The sequence below is a fragment of the Borostomias antarcticus genome (assembly GCF_949987555.1).
Source record: "Borostomias antarcticus genome assembly, chromosome: 2".
In the NCBI taxonomy this organism is placed as follows: domain Eukaryota; kingdom Metazoa; phylum Chordata; class Actinopteri; order Stomiiformes; family Stomiidae; genus Borostomias; species Borostomias antarcticus.
This window is the reverse complement of record NC_140235.1, coordinates 36893875-36914680: the sequence shown is the minus strand read 5'-3', so window position 1 is coordinate 36914680 and position 20806 is coordinate 36893875. Positions and strand designations below refer to the sequence as shown.

The 20806-nt window shown below is 47.8% G+C and overlaps 1 protein-coding gene across 1 annotated transcript in view; it reads left to right on the top strand.

The window, feature by feature from the left end:
• clip1b (CAP-GLY domain containing linker protein 1b) overlaps positions 1-19298 on the top strand; it is a gene marked incomplete at its 5' end in the record, with an annotated part of 23338 nt that extends 4040 nt beyond the window's left edge. Inside the window, 14 exons of the mRNA XM_084455041.1 lie at positions 469-573; positions 1037-1198; positions 1829-1924; positions 2312-2369; positions 3858-3955; positions 5363-5437; positions 11076-11182; positions 15651-15696; positions 16202-16245; positions 17637-17739; positions 17921-18086; positions 18181-18230; positions 18673-18776; positions 19035-19298. Of these exons, the coding sequence (XP_084311167.1) occupies positions 469-573; positions 1037-1198; positions 1829-1924; positions 2312-2369; positions 3858-3955; positions 5363-5437; positions 11076-11182; positions 15651-15696; positions 16202-16245; positions 17637-17739; positions 17921-18086; positions 18181-18230; positions 18673-18776; positions 19035-19269 (1449 nt within the window). The 3' untranslated portion in view covers positions 19270-19298. The remainder of the gene's footprint in view (positions 1-468; positions 574-1036; positions 1199-1828; positions 1925-2311; positions 2370-3857; positions 3956-5362; positions 5438-11075; positions 11183-15650; positions 15697-16201; positions 16246-17636; positions 17740-17920; positions 18087-18180; positions 18231-18672; positions 18777-19034) is intronic.
• Between the last annotated feature and the right edge of the window lie 1508 nt (positions 19299-20806).

Here is a 20806-nt window from a genome sequence, read left to right as displayed (position 1 = left end):
TTTTAAATAATCCAATTGCCTCATTCCTTTCACAACCATCCCCCTGTCCTCCTCACCGATGGGAGAGGTTGAAGTCACAAAGCTTCCTCCATCCCTCCACTCTGGCGCTGGAATAAGAGAAAGAAGGGACAAATGATGATGTCACTGATTGCAAGACTGTCAAGCAGGAAGTATTTTTGAGAATCGGGAACCACGTCATCCAATAGGGAGCAGTCCCTGGGATATAGAGCTGTTAGAGTAGATGTTCCGATCTAAAGGTCCAATCAAAGATGGAGGGGTTTATCAAAGGACCGCAGAGTTACCGGGTGACATTAATCCCTCTACTGAGGAGTCTTTACTTCCTGCTTCCTGGTCCCGTCTCTGACATCATGGTTTGTTGCCCTCCTGTCCTTGTGTGTGGCATGATGCTGGCATGTCACCGTGCCGTTGGTGTGTTCTCCTCTTCCTCTTGCTCTCTCTTACTAACAGACGCAGTCCAAACTGGAACATGCCCACATTAAGGAGCTTGAGCAGAGCCTGCTCTTTGAAAAGACCAAAGCTGACAAACTCCAGAGGGACTTAGAGGACAATAGGGTAATACTGGAAATCTTCTGTCCCGATAATCCCGCGACGTCAGGACCGGGTGTATATTGTGTATCGTATTTGGTCATACGGAGATTGCGATATAAATGTCTGCAATTTGCATGTTGCCATCAGGTGAACCAAAACACCTGCATGATTGATAATGTGCACATTGTTCTACGTATCATTTTACATGATCTGAATATGGATTTTTATCCATATTGCCAAGCTCTGAAAAAGCCCTTCTAGGGCTTCTCTCGCTCAAATCTCTTGCGCTAAATCATTTGAAGCATGCTGAAGTCCAAGTGTCCAAGTCCAAATACTCCAAGGATCCGTCAACACTCTTATCGCCAGTTGCACAGACGACAAATGGAGAGGACAACAGAATCCATTGAGGACCAAGACCCCACAAAACACATTTTCCAGAAATGTGTGTATATTCCGATATAGTGTGTATAACACCCGTCCCTCGCAGGTTGCCACGGTGTCCGAGCGGTCCAGGATCATGGAGCTGGAGAGGGAGGTGGCCGACCTGGAACTGAGACTCAGGTCCTCCCAGCGGACAGAGGGCGCTGTCTCCTTGTCCCAGGAGCAACTCAGCCTCCTCAAGGCCCAGGCGCAGTCTCAGGAGAAAAAGGTGGAGGAGTCAGTGCATTAGCTGACGTAGCTATAGCAACATCTAAGTGATGCAGAGTACCCCAGTTGTCTCAGACCTCTATCTTACCTCCCATTAGCCCTGGTGTTTAGAGTTCTACACTTACAGGAGCTTGGGCTGCTTAATTCAAACGTGGCTAGTGCCTTCCCACTTCTCCCTACTTCAATGGCCTTGATTCGCTAGTTCAATCAATCAGTCAATCAATCAATCAATCAAAGCTTTATTTGTATAGCGCATTTCATACACAAAGGCAACACAATGCGCTTTACAGAGAACAAGGGAGGTGGGCATATGACCCACCCCTACATATTCCAGAGGGAAGTAAAAAAAACAGTATCACCCAGGGGCCAGAAAAGTGAGCTGTAAAAATTCTTCCCAGACCCCTCTCAACAAGGCGATCGAGCAAGCTCCTGGAGTATGTTTGTCTAACGCCTAAGAACATTTATAGAGCAATAAATTACATTAAATTACACAGTTCCAAATGACGTACATCTGACCTGCCACTAGCATGTCCTGGAGACCTAGAGTGTTTTGTTTATGGGAACACGCTGTGCATTATTCATGGCTGTGCTGTGCTGTGCTGGTGTGTACTGGTCTGTGGGTCCCATGCAGATCAGCGAGATGAGTGTGGAACTGGAGAGCAGACAGAAGGAGCTACTGTTTGTGCAGCAGGAGAAGAGCTCCCTGGAGCAACAGCTAACCAGCCTGGTGAGATACACCTGTGGGACACACACACGCTCACTTAAGTGAATTTTTGGGACGCATGCCTGGTGACCTGCAGTTTGAGGACACCCCTTTCTGCATTTAGAGAGAAGATGAGCACACATGCACGCACACACACACACGAATGCACACGCACACACATACATGTACACATACACACACTCTCTCTCTTTCTCTCTCTCTCTCACACACACACGCACACACACACACACACACACAAACTCACTGGTAACCCTGGTTGCAGAGGCTGTTTGTAAACAACACTTAGATTGTTGTCATGGTATCCGTTCAAAGATAGCTCATGGTGAAAGAATGTTACTGAATTTAGTGTTTGATCTGTGTTAAATTGTGTTGATGTTTCTACCATTTCAGAGACAAAAACTTGACACAGCAGAGGAGGAGAACAGGAAGAAAGCACAAACCATGCAAGGTAATCACACATCTACACCAGCCTCACTATAATCAACACTACTTGATAAAGCTAGCGTAAGGGGTGCTGTTAACGCCACCGCAACGACGAGACTGATTTTGCCCTTGTGCTAGCGACATTTTAAACCGCAAACAGAAAAGTAACTGACTCTCCTACAATTACATATCATAGTCTACATTCATATTTTAAGCTTTTTGCCTCGTAATTTTGTGAGAATTCAGTTTAAAACTGAAACAACGCTGTAAGATTTGAAAAACGTAATTGTTTAGAGGACATTTTGAGCTACAAAGTAAGCTACACTGTTCACCATCACCAAACGTCTGGTTTTATTACATTTACGTTTTAGTAACAATTGGTTAATAGCAACCCCGTCCACTACACATTCTACCAGAGAGAGTTACAGTGGCGATTGCTCCTATAAGCCAGGGTAAGCCTGGCTTACCCATACAAATCCAAATAAAACTTGTTTTTTGCGCCTACTTTTATTGAAAGAAGGCACGAAAATCGGCTTTCAGACTATTTTTGACTTAAATGCGTCCTGTATTCTGCCATATCGCTTCATTTTCATCCGTGTTTAGCGTGTTGGTAGTGCTCCGTCTCCCCCTACAGTCCTCATGAAAATACAGTCCACGTTACGGTCCGTTGACTGCTGTTTTACTAAAAGTGGGCGTAGGGTAAGCCAGTTCTCGAAGTGTTTACATTGGAATTTCCATTGACACTTTAACATTGGGACGGTTTATCCAATCAAAACTTGTCAAGACTGTCCCGTCATTCACGTCACCTGTCAATCACATTACCCACTTTAGCTAGCATCAATGAACATGGAAAACGGAGATCTTGAGTATTTGTTGAAAGTTGATTCCAAAATGAAGTGGATTAAACAAGTTTGGGTTACGATATACGGTGGGTCTTTTGTGATTAATTACCAGTTGTTATGCTCAGCACTCGAGAGCGTGAACTTTGCTTCCTGGAGCGGTGGGCTAATAGGGCTAGTAGCCTAGTAGCCTAAACACTGATTAGTGAAGTAGGGGGGTAGGCTATTGAGTGCTGTGCCCTAAGGGGGTGTATTTTATCGTCCTGTCATTCCTCTTCATGGTGCTTGGCTATTGTTGTCATATAATGGCTCTGTAGTTTATTTAGTGTGTCCCTAAAAGCTTGGTTGTTTCGGCCTAAATATTGTCCTCTTATTCGCTCGCTCTCAAATTATTGGCCTTTGTTGACGTTGATGTTAAAAAACATCAGTAGCCTAGGCTACTGTAGTTTTCCTGTATGTTTTTTACATATAAAAATGCCACTGCTCAGCGCCCTTCGGGGCTGTGAAACCTCCCATCAGGGCATGCTTTGAAAACGCACCCCCCAAAAAAATCGTTGGTCCTGGCTTACCCGGTTCTGAGACCCACCAGATGCCAGGAATGTGTCCCTGACCCTTCAGGTTTGTATACAGTGCTAATCAAGATGCCGCACTGCGTGTGTGTGTGTGTTTGACAGAGCTGGAGAAGAGTGTGGAGCAAGCGGGCAGAGACATCCAGACCCAGACAGCGGAGGCAGAGCTTATGAAGAAAGAACTCCAAGACAGACTAGCACAGGTGCGTGTGTGTGCGTGTGTGTGTGTGTTGGGGGGCGGGGGGGTGAGGTGTAGTCCAGACCAATCTCATCAAATATGCTTACAAATGACACGAGTTGACACTGCGATACATACGCCCAAATCCTTTCTAGCGTGCAATACATACTACTAAATCAAACCAAAGAGTTTGTGATTGGTTGTTTACCTTGAAACATATGATTCAAGATGGGTATTTATTTGTGAGCACTTTTGAGGAGGAGGTTGGTGGATTGGTCAAATAACTTTGATGAGACAACACCGAGTGCAAAAATAGCTATCTAAACTAGCTAGCTAAACTAGCTAACAACAACACAGTTTTACTGGCAACTAGCTAACAACTACACCACTAGCTAGCAAACCAGCTACCATTCTTACTAGGTAAATACTGTTCTTTAACTAGTGTTAGCTAGCTAGCGTTACAGCTAGAATACCAGCCAGCTAGCTACTCAAGTGTACACAAGCAAGCACCATCCACATCAACACAGGTGTCAGACATGGACACAGGGATCAGGCTGATTTACGAGGTTGGACCCAGGAGTGGAGAAACTCATGGCACTGAGTGCTCCACATATCGCAATACCCCTTCGCGGGTGGGAATTGCTTGCTGCCCGCGCGCCCCCTTGTGGACCCTCGGCGTATAGATTACACTGAGAATTCGACATTGGCATATGTATTGCACGGTGGTGAACTGCGTGGATGCATGCGGGCGGGATCGGGTTGTGTAGTTGTATGTGGATGACGATGTAGCCTATGTGTTCAGCATGCAGTATGCCTCATGACCTCAACAGCCACAGGACGTGCCCCTTCATCCCGTGAAAGCAGCTGAAGATGTTCCTACTGTCTGAGGGCGATGATGGCTGTGGGCGTGCGCGCACACACACACACACACACACACACACACACACACACACACACACACACACACACAGACTGACCTTCTCCCATGTGGCTTATGCAGTCAGATATCTTACATAAGGAACAAAGTGTGCTCTTGGGGATTCATTATTCAAGGTATTCAAGCATTCAAAACAAACTAGATCTGTGTCTATGGTGTTTCCTTTGTAGCTGCGACCAGCATAAATTAGCTATAGGTCACTCTGTCGGTCAGTCAGTCGGTCGGTCGGTCCATAAAAATGTCGACAAAAGCGCAATGCTGCTGTTGTCCACAAAAGCATTGGGGCACCACAGCTCTTACTAATCCACTAATTAGACAAGAGAGGAGAAGATTCCGACAGATTGAAAATGTTCGTAGCTCTATAGCCTGCAGCTATTGCGAATTCGCGCCGAGGACGCAGCTGTACTGAGGGACGGAATGCTGTGAGACTTGGTTATGATGTGTGATGATAGGACATCTGAGAAGTCATTATTGACCATTCACGGTCTTCCGCAGGCTACTGAGGCGGCAGAGATGGCTGCTCAGTCGCGGGAGCAGCTAACCACTGAGAAAGAGGCACTCAAGGCTCAGGTAAGGAGGCGTTCTTAAAGCGCAACTATCTACCCCATTTTCTGCCTTTTGCTTTAAAGAGACAGATTTACTACTACAGTAAAAGACCACAAATGTCAGTTTTGGTCTTTTTGTGTTTCATGTGTATGCCTAAAACATGGATATTGCATGGGACAAAGGTGGTTTTGCTGTATAATTACTCTTCAAATTCAAGGTTTATCAATAAGTTGGAAGAGGACGTTTCAGGAGTGGTTTTATCAGAATCAGATTCTGAATCAGAATCTGTTTATTGCCGTGCAGTTTTTCAACGTACTAGGAATTTGCTTTCGGTTGAGGGGCATACTGTAACATGGAGACAACATTGGGCAGGGGGCAGGGATGAGACAGGACCGTGCAAAGAGCGAGTACAAAATGCAAGTGCAAAAAAGGACAAGCTAAGAAAAAGAGCAATATCCAAATGTAGTGCAGTCAGTGTACTGTATATACGGTACGGTGAGTATGCAGAGTGTAGTGTGTAAGTGTGTGTGTGTGTGTGTGTGTGTGTGTGTGTGCGTGGCGTGATACTGTATGTGAGTGCGGTGCGTTATATGAATACTGCACCTCATTGTGCACTGTTCTCTTTTACTGTACTTGAGCTGTGAGGGCCTTTTTACTAATGTGTGTACTATTCAAAAGATCTGTTCTCTTTAAAACACTATAAAAACCACCTCGGCTGTCCTTGCTAGCGTGCTTAGCTACATTACAACGCAATGTTTTGGCTTTCAAAACAGGTAACATGCAAAACAAAGTGCACGTGTGATTATATAAGCTTCCTCTGCATGTGTCTGGACCAGAGTTCACTCTGGTGAAAAAAAAATCCATATTCACAGGATTACTGTACCACACTGATTGTTCATGGTTGTGTGGCGGAGTGAGTGCTGGCCATCACATACAACAAGTCATGCATGATGTGCTCTGGGCCATTCTCTCTCTCTGCTGTCCCTCACTCTCTCTCTCTCTCTCTTCTCTCTCTCTCTCTGCTGCTATCCTTTACTCTCTCTCTCTCTCTCTCTCTCTCTCTGCTATCCCTCACTCTCTTTCTCCTTCTCTCACTCTCTCTCTTTCTCATCCTATCTGTTCCTCTCTTTCTCTCTCAGAATCTGAATCTGGTTTATTTTTCAAGTACAATTTCACATACAAGGAATTTGACTTAATACACTGAGGACTTGCATATAAAAGAGTCTCTCTCTCCATCTCTGTCTCTCTCTCTCTCTCTCTCTCTCTCTCTCTGTCTCTGTCTCTGTCTCTCTCTCTCTGTCACTCTCTCTCTCCACTACTCTCTCATGTGGGTGTGTGTGGGCATACTGACCCCAGCTGGTTGCTACTCCCAGATGGTCGGTCTAATGACGCCAGGGGAGATGGATAGGAGATTAGAGGCGAGGAACCCCCGCCGCCCCACACACACACGCACACACACACACACACACGCACACACACACACGCACACACACACAGACGAGAAACAACTTACAATCAGACTTCTTTAATCTTTTAATTCTGTGCAGATGGTTGAAAGTTACAGTAGTTGGACATTACAGAATGATTACAATTAAATATACATCGTTGTTCTGAGTATTCTGCCTTCTGTTACCTGGACCGGCTCCCCTATCTTAGCCCAAAGCCCCTTATCTGAAATGTGAACCTTTTGTATAGTGGAAGAACTGTGTCATCTTGAGAAATAGTCCAGTGAATTCCAGAGTGTGATGGTCTATTGGATGTTCTGTATGAGTCTTTTGAGGGAGCTGGAAGGGTAAAAATAAATGGTCTGTCTAGAGACAGAGATCAGAGATCATCTCTTTTTAGAGATCCGACTTTTTGAGGATGAGATAAAAATATAACAATCCTTTCAATTGAGAATGTCTTGAGGGCAGTAACTTAAAATCAGAGGAGCATAATGTAGACACACACAGACACACACACATATGTGCACAGTTTACACACACACACGCACACACACATACACGCACACTGCTATTTCTAAACCATGTTAGCGATGCTCTTATGACTGTCTCCTCTCCGCTCCTCTCCTGTGCACATGTATGCTGTGATGTAATCGTGCACATATCAGTGTGAGCCACGGTGGCTGTGTGTGTGTGCGTGTGTGTGCCTGTGCGTGTGCGTGTGTGTGTGTCACACTTGGTTGGACAGAACATTGCTAGAGTTAACAGGCGGCAGATTCTCTCGGCTGATGGTTTGCATCACGGTTTATCCTGTCAGTGGTAAGCTGTGTGGTTGTGTGTGTGTGTGTGTGTGTGTGTGTTGTGGTATAGAGAGGGAACACAACGAGCAGTGATGAGACAGCGATGCTCACCGTCAGAAAACAGGGAGGTGTAGCATCCCTCTCACTGCTGCCAGCTCAGACACAACTTTGACTGGATGCTGCTGTTACATTACAAAGCGGCATGGAATAGCCGGCCCCTGATTGGAGGAGGATGGAGGCGGAGCCTGGCCGGGTTCGGGGGACAAGGAGCTGAAGGAGACAGCAATGGAGAGGCTGGAGACAGTGATGGAGAGGAAGGAAAGTGATTGGAGGTTCTTGACTGTGTGAGCGGTAGTGCCACACGGGCGTGTGAGTGTGTGTGTGTGTGTGTGAGAGAGAGAGAGAGCACAGCAGTAGGTGGGGGTGATGGAGAGAGGGAGGAGCTTATCAGTGCTTACATAATGAGGGTGATGCTCTGCTCTCTAACACGTGTTCGGGCGACACACGCTCTCTCTCTCTCCTCTCTCCTCTTCTCTCTCTCTCCCCCTCCCTCTCTCTCTCCTCTTCTCTCTCTCCCCCTCCCTCTCTCTCTCCTCTTCTCTCTCTCTCCCCTCCCTCTCTCTCTCCTCTTCTCTCTCTCTCCCCCTCCCACTCTCTCTCCTCTTCTCTCTCTCTCCCCTCCCTCTCTCTCCCTCTGCCCAGGCATGCGCGGGAAACGGTGGGGGCCGATGGTTTATTGATGACTCGGTCACATTGGTCGAGTGTTGATCTGTGATAGAGAGAGGGGGAGAGAGAGAGAGAGCAGGGGAACAGCACTGGCTGCCTAGCATCAGAGCGCGCGCGAGTGTGTGTGTGTTTCCACCGGCCGAGGCACTGAGTCAGGGTCAGAGACCGAGGCTGGCTGGGCAGGAATGGACGTAGCTGCTCTCCGTCCGGGCTTCCCCGGCGCCGCCTACACCTCTCACTACCAGGTAAACCTCGCCACGGCGCCGGACCCTGGACCGGCACCAGACCGCGTCGCCACCGCCGCTCCGGGACACCGTGCGCTTTATTCACGCGGGAACACTGTCCGCGCGCGTCCGCCGTCCTCGTTCCCTTCTTTCCTTTCCTCTCTCCCTTCTTTCCTTCCTCACTCCCTTCTTTCCTTCCTCACTCCCTTCTTTCCTTCCTCGCTCCCTTCTTTCCTTCCTCGCTCCCTTCTTTCCTTTCCTCGCTCCCTTCTTTCCTTTCCTCGCTCCCTTCTTTCCTTTCCTCACTCCCTTCTTTCCTTCCTCACTCCCTTCTTTCCTTCCTGCTCCCTTCTTTCCTTCCTCGCTGCCTTCTTTCCTTTCCTCGCTCCCTTCTTTCCTTCCTCACTTGCGCCCTTGTGCCATCCTTCCTCCAGCCTCACCTGAGCTCTCTCGGTCCCATCTACGGGATGGATGAGGCGGCTGTTTTTAGAAGAGACACCCCCCTGGTGGGGGGTTATTTTTGGCCTGCGATTTGTCCGTGTTGTTGTGTTCCGTGGGACGGTAGGTCTGTTTTGTTTGCGCGTGTTTGGACAGATGCTGTTGGATTATCCACAAGAAGAGCATTAGCCATACAGGCTAAACCAGACTTTTTGAAGTTTTATCATTGGATACACAGAGCTTTGTGTGTGTGTGTGCGTGCGTGTCTGTCTGTGTGTGTGCGTGTGTGTGTGTCTGTTTCTGTGTGTGTGTGTTAGAAATACTGAAAAAAAGTTAGAAATACTGAAAATTGCAACACGCAACAGAGGACTTTTTATTCTAGGATAGGGGAACGCATTACTTTGGAAGCTTTGTTTGTGGTTGGTCCGAAATGAATTATTGAACAGCGCTATTTCAGAGCTGGTATGATCTGGCTTGGCAGCGTTGGTCTGGGGGTGTTGATAGAGGACAGACTGGCTTGGCAGCGTTGGTCTGGGGGGTGTTGATAGAGGACAGACTGGCTTGGCAGCGTTGGTCTGGGGGTGTTGATAGAGGACAGACTGGTTTGGCAGCGTTGGTCTGGGGGTGTTGATAGAGGACAGACTGGCTTGGCAGCGTTGGTCTGGGGGTGTTGATAGAGGACAGACTGGCTTGGCAGCGTTGGTCTGGGGGTGTTGATAGAGGACAGACTGGCTTGGCAGCGTTGGTCTGGGGGTGTTGATAGAGGACAGACTGGCTTGGCAGCGTTGGTCTGGGGGTGTTGATAGAGGACAGACTGGCTTGGCAGCGTTGGTCTGGGGGTGTTGATAGAGGACAGACTGGCTTGGCAGCGTTGGTCTGGGGGTGTTGATAGAGGACAGACTGGCTTGGCAGCGTTGGTCTGGGGGTGTTGATAGAGGACAGACTGGCTTGGCAGCGTTGGTCTGGGGGTGTTGATAGAGGACAGACTGGCTTGGCAGCGTTGGTCTGGGGGTGTTGATAGAGGACAGACTGGCTTGGCAGCGTTGGTCTGGGGGTGTTGATAGAGGACAGACTGGCTTGGCAGCGTTGGTCTGGGGGTGTTGATAGAGGACAGACTGGCTTGGCAGCGTTGGTCTGGGGGTGTTGATAGAGGACAGACTGGCTTGCCAGCGTTGGTCTGGGGGTGTTGATAGAGGACAGACTGGCTTGGCAGCGTTGGTCTGGGGGTGTTGATAGAGCGCTACAGTGGAAGGCGAAAGCTCGGTTCTGCAGACAGGGTCGGTTCTGTTCGTCCTCAGTTACTCCAGCGTCCAGATGTTCAGCTCCGATTCAGATGACAGAACGTCAAGACCGATGATGATTATCTGTAGTTCCACTATTTCGTGTGAAATCTCTGGGGGAATCTCAAATTGGTGGCGGAGCTATTTTCAGACTTGTTTTGTCTCAGTGGGATCTTAGAGCACAGATTGACACGTTTGCTCATAATCTAAACTGACAGCGTTTGACCCTCTTTAATACAGTAGATATGATCTCTGAAGGCATTAGCTGTTTGGCATCATTTCTGCATTATCTCTTTTGGCTCACTTCAGAGAAAGGATCTGTCTCTGAATGAAAGGTATTGACAAGATGTTTAGTCTCTCGTTTGCGTGTGGACCTTTTACATTTTTCGTTTTTGTCATGATAAAAAATAAATATGGTACTGCCATCTTTGTCACAAATGAATCACTCCTCCACGACTGCAAGTGACAAACTGATGAGTGATTTTCATTTTTGTTTAGTGGAGGTGCGTCTCTCCCAGCAGTACTGCGGCTGCTGTCTAGTCTAGTGTTGGTTAAAGTGTGTGACTAAGGAGGATGAAAGGGCTTTTATCCTCCAATGATGTGGTTTGTTTGATGTTTGTCTAAAATCTCTTTCTCTCTCTCCCCCCCTTTCTCTCTCTCTCTCTCATTCTATCTCTCTTTCTCTCTCTTTCCCTTTCTCTCTCTCTCCCTCTCTCTCCTTCCTTTCATCTATCCATCCTGTACTTCTTCAGCTCGAGGCGCTGAAAGAGCAGAATTCCAAATATCAGGAGGAGCTCAGTCTCTCCCAGGAGCAGAGCAGCTCGGAAAACCAGCGCATCGGATTCCTCTGCCAGGAAATGTGAGTGGTAGTCTACCTACGACTGACGGCCGCGATGCTCGGTCTTGTGCACCTGCTTGTCCACAGGAGTTCCGTTGGGTTAATGACTAAAACCTCAGTAATGGAACCGGTGATAATCTCTCCTGAGAGAGTAACCTGCAGATGCCAGCTCAGCCTCCTTATCAGGCCCAAGTTCTGTTCTGTTCTCTATTGTTGTTCTGTACGTACAGTATGAAACCTGGATGGTTATGTGTTTTTTATTGTGTGCTGCCCCCTTGGCCAGGTCACTCTTGAAAAATAGATTTCCTTTCATCTCAACAAGTTTTATCTGGCTAAATAAAGGCACAATCAAAAATAAGTAGTGGTTTAGGAGACGGCAGCATAAACTAGGCTAGTCAGTGTTTTCAAGCCCGGGGTGTGGGAACAAAAAATAACCTCATGGTCTAGTTTTAAGTCAATCTGACACACTCATATCTGAATCCCACCAAGGCTTTACTCATACTGTGATGATGCATTCTTTGCCTGTTACAAGTACAACATTGCCTACTTTGTCAATGTACAGTGTAGAATTCGGGAGGAAAGGGAAGCTGTTGTTTGCAGCCAGCTGTCGGAGTGACGAATGTGTCACGAAGCATATTGTACTGTAGATCAGAGTAGCCTACCTTTCTTTGTTGTGGGTGTGTGTCTATTTTTAGATCAGTACATGTGTGTGTGTGTGTGTAGCTGTGCCTTTGTGTGTTTCACACATATGTGTGCGTGTAATTGTGTGTATGTGTGTGAGTGTTGCCGCGTGTGTGTGCGCGTGTGTGTGTGTGTGCATGTGTGTGTGCACGCTTGTGTGTGTATGTGTATGCGCCCCCTGTGAATCATCCAAGCCCTGAGCTATGACGTCAGAGCCACAGATGGATGAGACTGGCTGAATTACAGACATCAGTGAGCATCCTGGAGAAGCAGCATTTAGAGAGAACGAGAGCTTCCATACAATTCAAACCTCTTTTGAGCTTCACTGAAAAGCCCTGATAGGATTATGTTTCAGTTCCTTCTTTCAAAAGAAGAAAGAGGCGCGCATCCTCTCTTCATTCGTTGCATAGAACACATACTGTACACTTGTCTTCCAATTTCTGTTCAATATTTCACATTTTTAAAGATGATTCCCATAGTATAAAGAATAGAGATTAGCTGCTGTGATATTTCATGCACACACACACACACACGCACACACACACACACACACACACACACACACACCCACACACACACACACACACACACACTACTCCATCCTCAAAGAGCTGCGTCCTTCCACAGCCTCCTGGGAAGGTTATGTAATCCTGCCTCTCCGTCTAGTACCGCCTGGCTCCAACATGGCCGCCTGGCTCATGATGACTTCAGAGAACAGAGGGAGAGAGAGAGAGGGAGAGAGAGAGAGGAAGAGATGGAGGGATGGAGAGAGAGGAGAGAGGGAGAGAGAGAGAGGGAGGGAGGGAGGGAGGGAGGGAGGGAGGGAGAGAGAGGGAGGGAGTGAGGGAGAGAGCGAGGAGAGGAAGAGGGAGGGAGGGAGGGAGGGATGGAGAGAGAGGAGAGAGGGAGAGAGAGGGAGGGAGGGAGAGAGGGAGGGAGGGAGGGAGAGAGTGAGGGAGAGAGTGAGGGAGAGAGCGAGGAGAGAGGAAGAGGAAGGGAGGGGTGGAGAGAGAGGAGAGAGAGAGGGAGGGAGAGAGTGAGGGAGAGAGCGACGAGAGAGGAAGAGGGAGGGAGGGATGGAGAGGGAGAGAGAGAGAGAGAGAGGGGCAGGCAAGCATGTGTGTTCTTTTGTGAAGCCAGAGACATCTCGTCCGGGAGAACAGCTGTATCCGCCACTGTCGGTGGTCTAATTGGCCTCTTTTGTAGATGCTACTGATGCTACTGTATATAAAGTCCTGTAACAGTACTGAAAATGGGGTCTTTTGATTCGTTTAGTTTAATATATTTCGGAACGCCTTGGACAACTTTTCCTCAATGATCAAGGAATTATATTGATTTTGATCATGACTCTAAGACCGACCTTGTAAGTTTAGTTAGCAGCGCATTCGCACTGGGCGGAGAGTTCTATTTTCTGTGAGTGATTCTGTTTGTTAGCAGGATTACGTAAAAAATACTGGACCAATTTCATGAAACTCGGTGGAGGGGTGTAGCATGGGCCAGAGAAGAACCCATTAAAGATGCTTTAGATACAATTTTTATGTAGACAAATCATAAAAAAACACTCTAACATGCCTTGTGAGCCAACAGAGATACTGTATCATGGTACCAACGTTGTATACTATTGTACGATTGGCTCAGGAACCAAACCTCAGACATCTCAGACAGAGATAAACACAAACCCGTAAAAAAAAAAAATAAGAATTTTATATATATATTTACGTCTCTAAGGTTAGACTGAATGGAGACTGTCCCTCTCTCCTCCTCCTCGTGGGAGAGCTTGCTGCTCCCGACCGTGGAGGATGTGATTATGTCTCGGTGTGAAGCCTCCGGAATGGACTTGTCAAAGATACAGACCGAGCCGTGACCTCCACGCTCAGGAGGAGGGGGGCAGAATGAATCAGCGCTGGCAGCAGGAGGAGGGGGGCAGAACGGCTCTAAGCCCCCCAGAGATTAGAGACACATCTGTGGAACGCTGTCAGCTCACACTAAAATATTGTCCCACAAAATGGGAATGGATGCAGTTTAGCCTGTTAGATCGACCCACAACATTTTGAGACTGATGAGAGGACTCGTGCGGATTCAGTGTGGTTCTACTCAAACTGTACTCTGATTATGAGTGCCTCTGCTTTGAGTGACTCACACAGCATGTACAATACATGCCCAACACCAACAAAGCATGTACAATACATGCCCAACACCCACAAAGCAGAGACTTGGCTTAGCTGCTGAGCTGACAAAGGTCTCTATTATTGAGTTCACACAAGTGTCTGGAATGCAAATTGGTACAGTATCTAAAGAGAATCATCCTTTGTAACATTTTGAATTTGTTACGCTGTGAAGTGAATGAGGTGGTGGGAAGACACAGCCCATACCAGTCCTTCCTATCAGGGGTGGTGTATAACCAGAGGATGTGTGGCACGCTCCCCCCACAAGTCTGTGATTCTGGGGCGCCCCGGTGGGTAGCTCACGGGGTAAGGCGCGCACCATATGAAGGCTAGTCCTTCGCGCGGCGGACCCGGGTTCGATTCCCGGCTCGGGTCCTGTGCCGCATGTCCTCCCCTCTCTCTCTCCTGCATTTCCTGTTTCTCTCAACTGTCATATAACGTTAAAAGCCCTAAAAAATATCTTTAAAAAAAAAAAAGAAGTCTGTCGTTCTTCACGGATGCGGACTCTCAAACATGCAGAATCAAAAGGGGGAAAATCCGCACTCACAAATAAGTTTCAAAGCTTATCTTAATGCATGTGTTATGTTGCGGTACAGCGAACAACGAAGGCGTTCCAGCCCTCCGGCCTTCTCCAGCGCTTACCATCTAAATAATAAACGCTGACGAAAATAAGCTCTCAAACCTATTTGTGGGTGCGGATTTTCTTCATTTGACTCTGGTGTATTAACCACACTGGACCGGACAGATATGGTCAGATCCTCTTCATCAAGCGGTGAAGGCGGTGGGCTGAGACAGATGCATGATGGGAATTAGACTGCGGACCCTACAGTCCACTTATAGCCACGGCCTCCGCGGCAATCACGCAATATAACTACCGAATTCCTAGTGAGACGCTTTTTCTACTGAATTGCTTCCACTCTAGATTTCTGTGACTCACTTGTTACGATATGAAAACCCCGTCCACCTCATCCAACCACGGACGTATTATCACACCTATTCTCCTCTTTCTCTCCCGTGTACTGCTCCGCCTCTCTCTGTGCTGTATTTCTATGTTGTGTTTGACCAACCTGTGGAACAGATCCACAGACCTATTCGTGTTACTGTGCACTCACACAGCGAGCGACTTAGTCGACGAGAGCGGCCGGCTGCCATTCATTCTCAATGGAAGCTGGCGACATAGAGCGACGCACGCCTCGGCAGGCAGCGAGCGACGCGATACCCGCGATCTGAGCGTAGATTTGAAGTTGGGCAGAGTTCAACTTTATGCAAATTAGCAGCGACATCGCCGAAGCAGCAACCAATAGCAGAGCAGGTTACCTCAGAATGGCAGTAGAATACATCTTCAATAATGTGAGTGACACATGAATGACCCGCCCCCCCCCGGCGTCTGCAGCTCTTGGCTGCCGGGGAGCTGGCGACGCGATGCACGCAACCAGAGCGACCACTGTCGCCCTAGTCGCTCGCCGTCTGAGTCTAGAGTTAGACTGGCGGTGGAGCGTGGAGCTAGATGGACAGGACAGGGTTTATTTTGCACATGAACGCATTACATTCAGCGCAGCTACAGTTGCGTCATTTCTTCGACTCTTATTGAAACCTTCTCTCTCCTTCCTCTTCTCCCTCCTCTGCTGTCCGGCCGTTCCCAGTGAGGAGCTGAAGCTGGCCAATCAGACGTCCCCCCGTCCGGAGGAGGTAATGACACAGTTGCCAGATCAGTTGCTAATGAGAGTCGTATGATGAATCTAATGAGAATCGTATGATAAATCTAATGAGAATCGTATGATAAATCTAATGAGAATCGTTTGATGAATCTAATGAGAATCGTATGATGAATCTAATGAGAATCGTTTGATGAATCTAATGAGAATCGTTTGATGAATCTAATGAGATTCGTATGATGAATCTAATGAGAATCGTATGATGAATCTAATGAGAATCGTATGATGAATCTAATGAGAATCGTTTGATGAATCTAATGAGAATCGTATGATGAATCTAATGAGAATCGTATGATGAATCTAGATTTTGTTGCATTGTTACAGTAAGAAACACTGGTGATGCTGTAGGTTTTGATAGACTAGGTTCAGTCAGAGAGGATTGACCACAGGCTGTGATTGTAGTTGGTTGAGAGGGTTTTAACCTGGTTTTATATATGCATGTGTGTGTGTGTGTGTTTGTGACGGTGTGTGTCTCTTAGCACAAAGTGGAGCGCAATAGTCAACAACCTGACATGAAAGACAGGTGAGACATTTCAACTTTATACACAATTTGTATCACAATTGTCTATTTTGTGGTTCAGAAAGACTCAAGACTCAAGAGCCCTCTCTCTCTCTCTCTCTCTTTCTCTCTCTCTCTCTCTCTCTCTCTCTCTCCACTACTCTATATTGACTTTTGTGACAGTGTATTTGGTCACCCAATGGCTTATCAGTGCTCACAACATAAGCAACATAAATGTAACCATCCATGTATTAAACCACATTTGACTGTTAATGTTAGATCCTCTGAAAGGATTAAAACCCGTACAGTAGGGCTACGGCAGATGGCACAGTGCTGCAAACTGAAACACATGGCATTTTCTATGATGAGAATCGGACTGCAGATTTCATACGAATTTGTCAGGTTTCGAATTGATTTTGCATACTGTACTGAACTTGTACTCTACAGTAACCTCATACACGCTCTCAAAAGACCTTAGAAAAGCTTGAGATTTGGCCTTATGAGAGCAAACTGCAGCTCATTATTCATCTGCAGACACAATATCCCTCTTTAAAAACGTGTAGGGCAGGGAACTGATATCAGACATCTGGGATCTATCTGGGATCTATCTGATACAGAGCGCCGATAAACTCTATAAACACTTGTCTCTTTGAAAGGCTTACCCCTTTGTAGTTTCACAATTTATTCTCCCAAAGCCACATCCTCGCTCTTGAATTGAACAATGTTATTTTGAGCTTGGAGATAAGGAGAAGGCGCGGATGATGTTTTGCTTGTAAATTTAGCCGACGACGTCTAAACAGAAATAGTCTCAGTTAACCTTTATTTCTCTCAATCCAGTGATCAAAGGATCAAGGTCTCTGTTAATAGAACCCACCTCTAACGCTGGTGATGAGACCGTCTTCAGAATCAGAACCCGTTTATTGCCGTGCGGTTTTTCCTTGAGCAGGATATGGGAAAGAGGAGACATCAGAAATGTTATTGAAGTCAGAGGGAAATGAAGAGGAGATGAACAATTAGAGCAGAACTAATTGTTCTGGTGAGGGAGTGAAGGCGTCCTGCCGGTAATCAGGTGCTGTGTGTAGACAGACAGGCATGCAGACGGATATTCAGACAGGCGTGCAGGTCGACAGGGAGACAGCAGGCGTGATTCAGCACTTCTGCCTGACTTATACACACACATTTCATCATAGGCTCTTATTACTGTTTGTAGTGATGCCTGCTAGGCTTTTCTGCCTTTTACAATTGTGTTTGAGATAAATGTGATTTAGCGTAGTTCCTCCTTCTCAAACCTTTTTACTTCAACTATCCAAATGAGAACCTTCTCATGAGGTGCCCCCGAATCCTTGCCCTGTTCCTGACAGTCCCAGAGAGGCCTGCGCGTCTGTACCCAACCCCCCTGCGCTGTCTCTCCTCAGGGAAACCCTGTCTAATCAAGAAAAAGAGGAGAGAAACTTCCAGAAGTCCACTGGAGCCCTGATCTCAGACAAGGACAGGGAACTGGAGACTCTGAGGAATGAGGTACGCACACGCACACACACACACACACACACACACACACACACACACACACTCTCATCTTCCCTGAAATTGCCTCCATCTTCCTGGTGACATTTACTTGGAACTAAACAAACCAAGCAAGAACGCGACCGCATGCTGCGCGTGGTTCTTGACCGGTTCCATCTCCGCCCCCGTTCTGTAGATCGCGGTTCTGCGAGGAGAGAACGCCGTGGCGAAGACCCTGCAGTCCGCCGTGGAGACCCTGGAGAGAGACAAGACTCAGCTGCAGGGACGCGTCCTCAGCCTGGAGCACAGGCTCATGGGAAGGCAGACCTCCGAGGGAGGAGACAGTGGAGTCCCATCTTCAGGTGAGGAGACCAGCTTTGAACAAAAAATGGTCCACTAGGACACCTGTGGTGTTATTAAAATCAGTTTCACATGATTGTGTTTGTGGTCCTCCAGGTGACGCAGCTCTGGACCAGAGAGAAGACAAGGAGTTTGTAGAAGGACAAGTACGAGCATCAGACAGAAACACTCCTACTGCGTCATCCACACACCCTCAACTCAACTTTATTTATAGAGCGCTTTAAAAACAACCACGGCTGCAACAAAGTGCTGTACATGAGTAATCATAAATACATAAATACAAACAGTAACAAAACAATAAAACAATAAAAACAATAAAAGACAGTAGGGCAATTTAAAACAGGAGCAAAGTCTCATGGCCGGTTGAAAGCCAAGGAATAAAAATGGGTTTTAAGACTAGTTTTAAAAATGGACGGTGATGAGGCCTGTCGAATGTGCAGGGGGTAGGTCATTCCAAAGTTTGGGGGCAGCGACTGAAAAGGCTCTTTCCCCCCCTGAGCTTCCGCTTTGACCTCGGTACCTCGGCACCCTCTATGTAAACACCCGCTGTGCCGGTGGTCTGACTCGCTCTTGTTCCCCCCCGGTCAGATCAACTTCCTGAACAGCGTGATCGTGGACTTGCAGAGGAAGAACGAGGACCTGAAGGTCAAGCTGAAGAAGATGGCCCTGGCCGAGTTCAACGGCGACGACGGGTGAGTCGCACTGAAGACCCTCTCTCTCTCCTCTGCCATGCAGCGTAACACCCGCCCCCAACCTGCTGTTCCCTAGCGATTGGGCAGTAAAGCCTTAATTCAATTGGTCAAACTGGTAGCTCAATTGGTGAAGCTGGTTATGTTGGTTGGTGATATTCTGTGGGATTTTAATCATATTCCTGAAACTGTATTTCATAGCATCCGTGGTCTGTTCCTCATCTAACCACTTCCATCTTCCATGTCTTCTCTCTGGCCCAGTCTGGACGAGGGTCTGTCCAAGCGGGAGAAGAAGGCTCCGCCCCGTCTCTTCTGCGACATCTGCGACTGCTTCGACCTCCACGACACGGAGGACTGCCCCACCCAGGCCCAGAGCCCCGACTCGGTCCTGCACACCGCCTACCACGGCAACCCCGCCGACCAGCGGCCCTACTGCGACATCTGCGAGGCCTTCGGACACGCCACCGAGTCCTGCAACGACGACCAAACCTTCTAGAGCTTTCCAGGACTACATCTCTGACAGAACCCCCCCCCCCTGCCCCGTCCCCTACTTCTCTATCCTCCTACTCTCGTCCCCTTAACTCAGACCGTCCTCTTCTCCCTACCCTGGCCTCCTTCCTCACTCCCTCCCTCATCCCTCATCCTTAATCTCTCATCCCTCCTCCCTCATCCCCCACGGCTCCGCCTTGCTCCCTCATCCCCCACGGCTCCGCCCATCTCCCTCATCCCCCCTCCCTCGTCCCTAATCTCTCATCCCTCCTCCCCCACGGCTCCGCCCTGCTCCCTCATCCCCCCTCCCTCATCCCTAATCTCTCATCCCTCCTCCCTCCTCCCCCACGGCTCCGCCCTGCTCCCTCATCCCCCCTCCCTCATCCCTAATCTCTCATCCCTCCTCCCTCATCTCTCATCCCTCCTCCCTCCTCCCCTACGGCTCCGCCCTGCTCCTTCATCCCTCCTCCCTCATCCCCCACGGCTCCACCCTGCTCCCTCATCCCTCCTCCTTCCTCCCTCATCCCCCACGGCTCCGCCCTGCTCCCTCATCCCTCCTCCCTCATCCTTCCTCCCTCATCCCTCCTCCCTCATCCTTCCTCCCTCATCCCTCCTCCCTCATCCCCTGCCTGCCGCCTGGTCCCAGGCTCCGCACACACAGCCAAACACCAGATCTTCCAGAAGTATTTTTATATATCGTATTTATGGACGTCACTGTCACCCTGCGCTCGAATCCTCCAAATTATTCCTCTGTCAGATAAAAAGACTGCATACGTCCCCTCCTCTATCTGAGGACAATGCAGAAAAAGGCACGTCCAGATGATATGCTGCTTTGGTGCAATATTGACGTTAGGAAGAAAAGGAATCTGTCCTGAACACTTAGTTTTATATGTCCTTTTTTGTACAGCGTTGATCAGTTCTTATTGGAACGAATGCCGGTGTGTGTTAGTATGCAGAAGGGATTGTGATGACGCATTTGGGGAAAAAGTAGGGTCTGGATGCACCCGAGTGATTCCCTTCCAGTTACACGATTGAAAATGTCTCTTTAAAACATTGCTCTAATTTTTTGGGGATGAGCTAATATTGTCTTATTTGACGCTTGGTGTATCCAGGCCTTGGACAGAGTTAGGACCAATATGACCTGTTCTGGTACTTAAAGTAGGCAGGTATCACAAGCTGACCCTGGGGAAGGCTACTAGCACAGCAGCCCTCAGGCAACTTGTGATTGCACAACTCACTTTAGATCTCCCTCTTTTAGAATACAGGACACGCTTATAAACTGCCATTCTAAAACAAACGGTCGTTAAATTATTTTATAATAAGTACATATTTACTGTCACATTTTATGTATTTCGTATGTATTTTATGTAGCGTCTTTTACAAACTGTAGCCTGTATAACAATGCATATTAAAGCTATTATGTACTGAAGCACAAGTCTGGATCATATTGAATCTCCCAGTGTAACAATGTATGGTAGATGTGATTAACCAATGACACTGTCTTGTTTAAGGACTGTAAATATCATTCTTTTTCAGAAAAATGT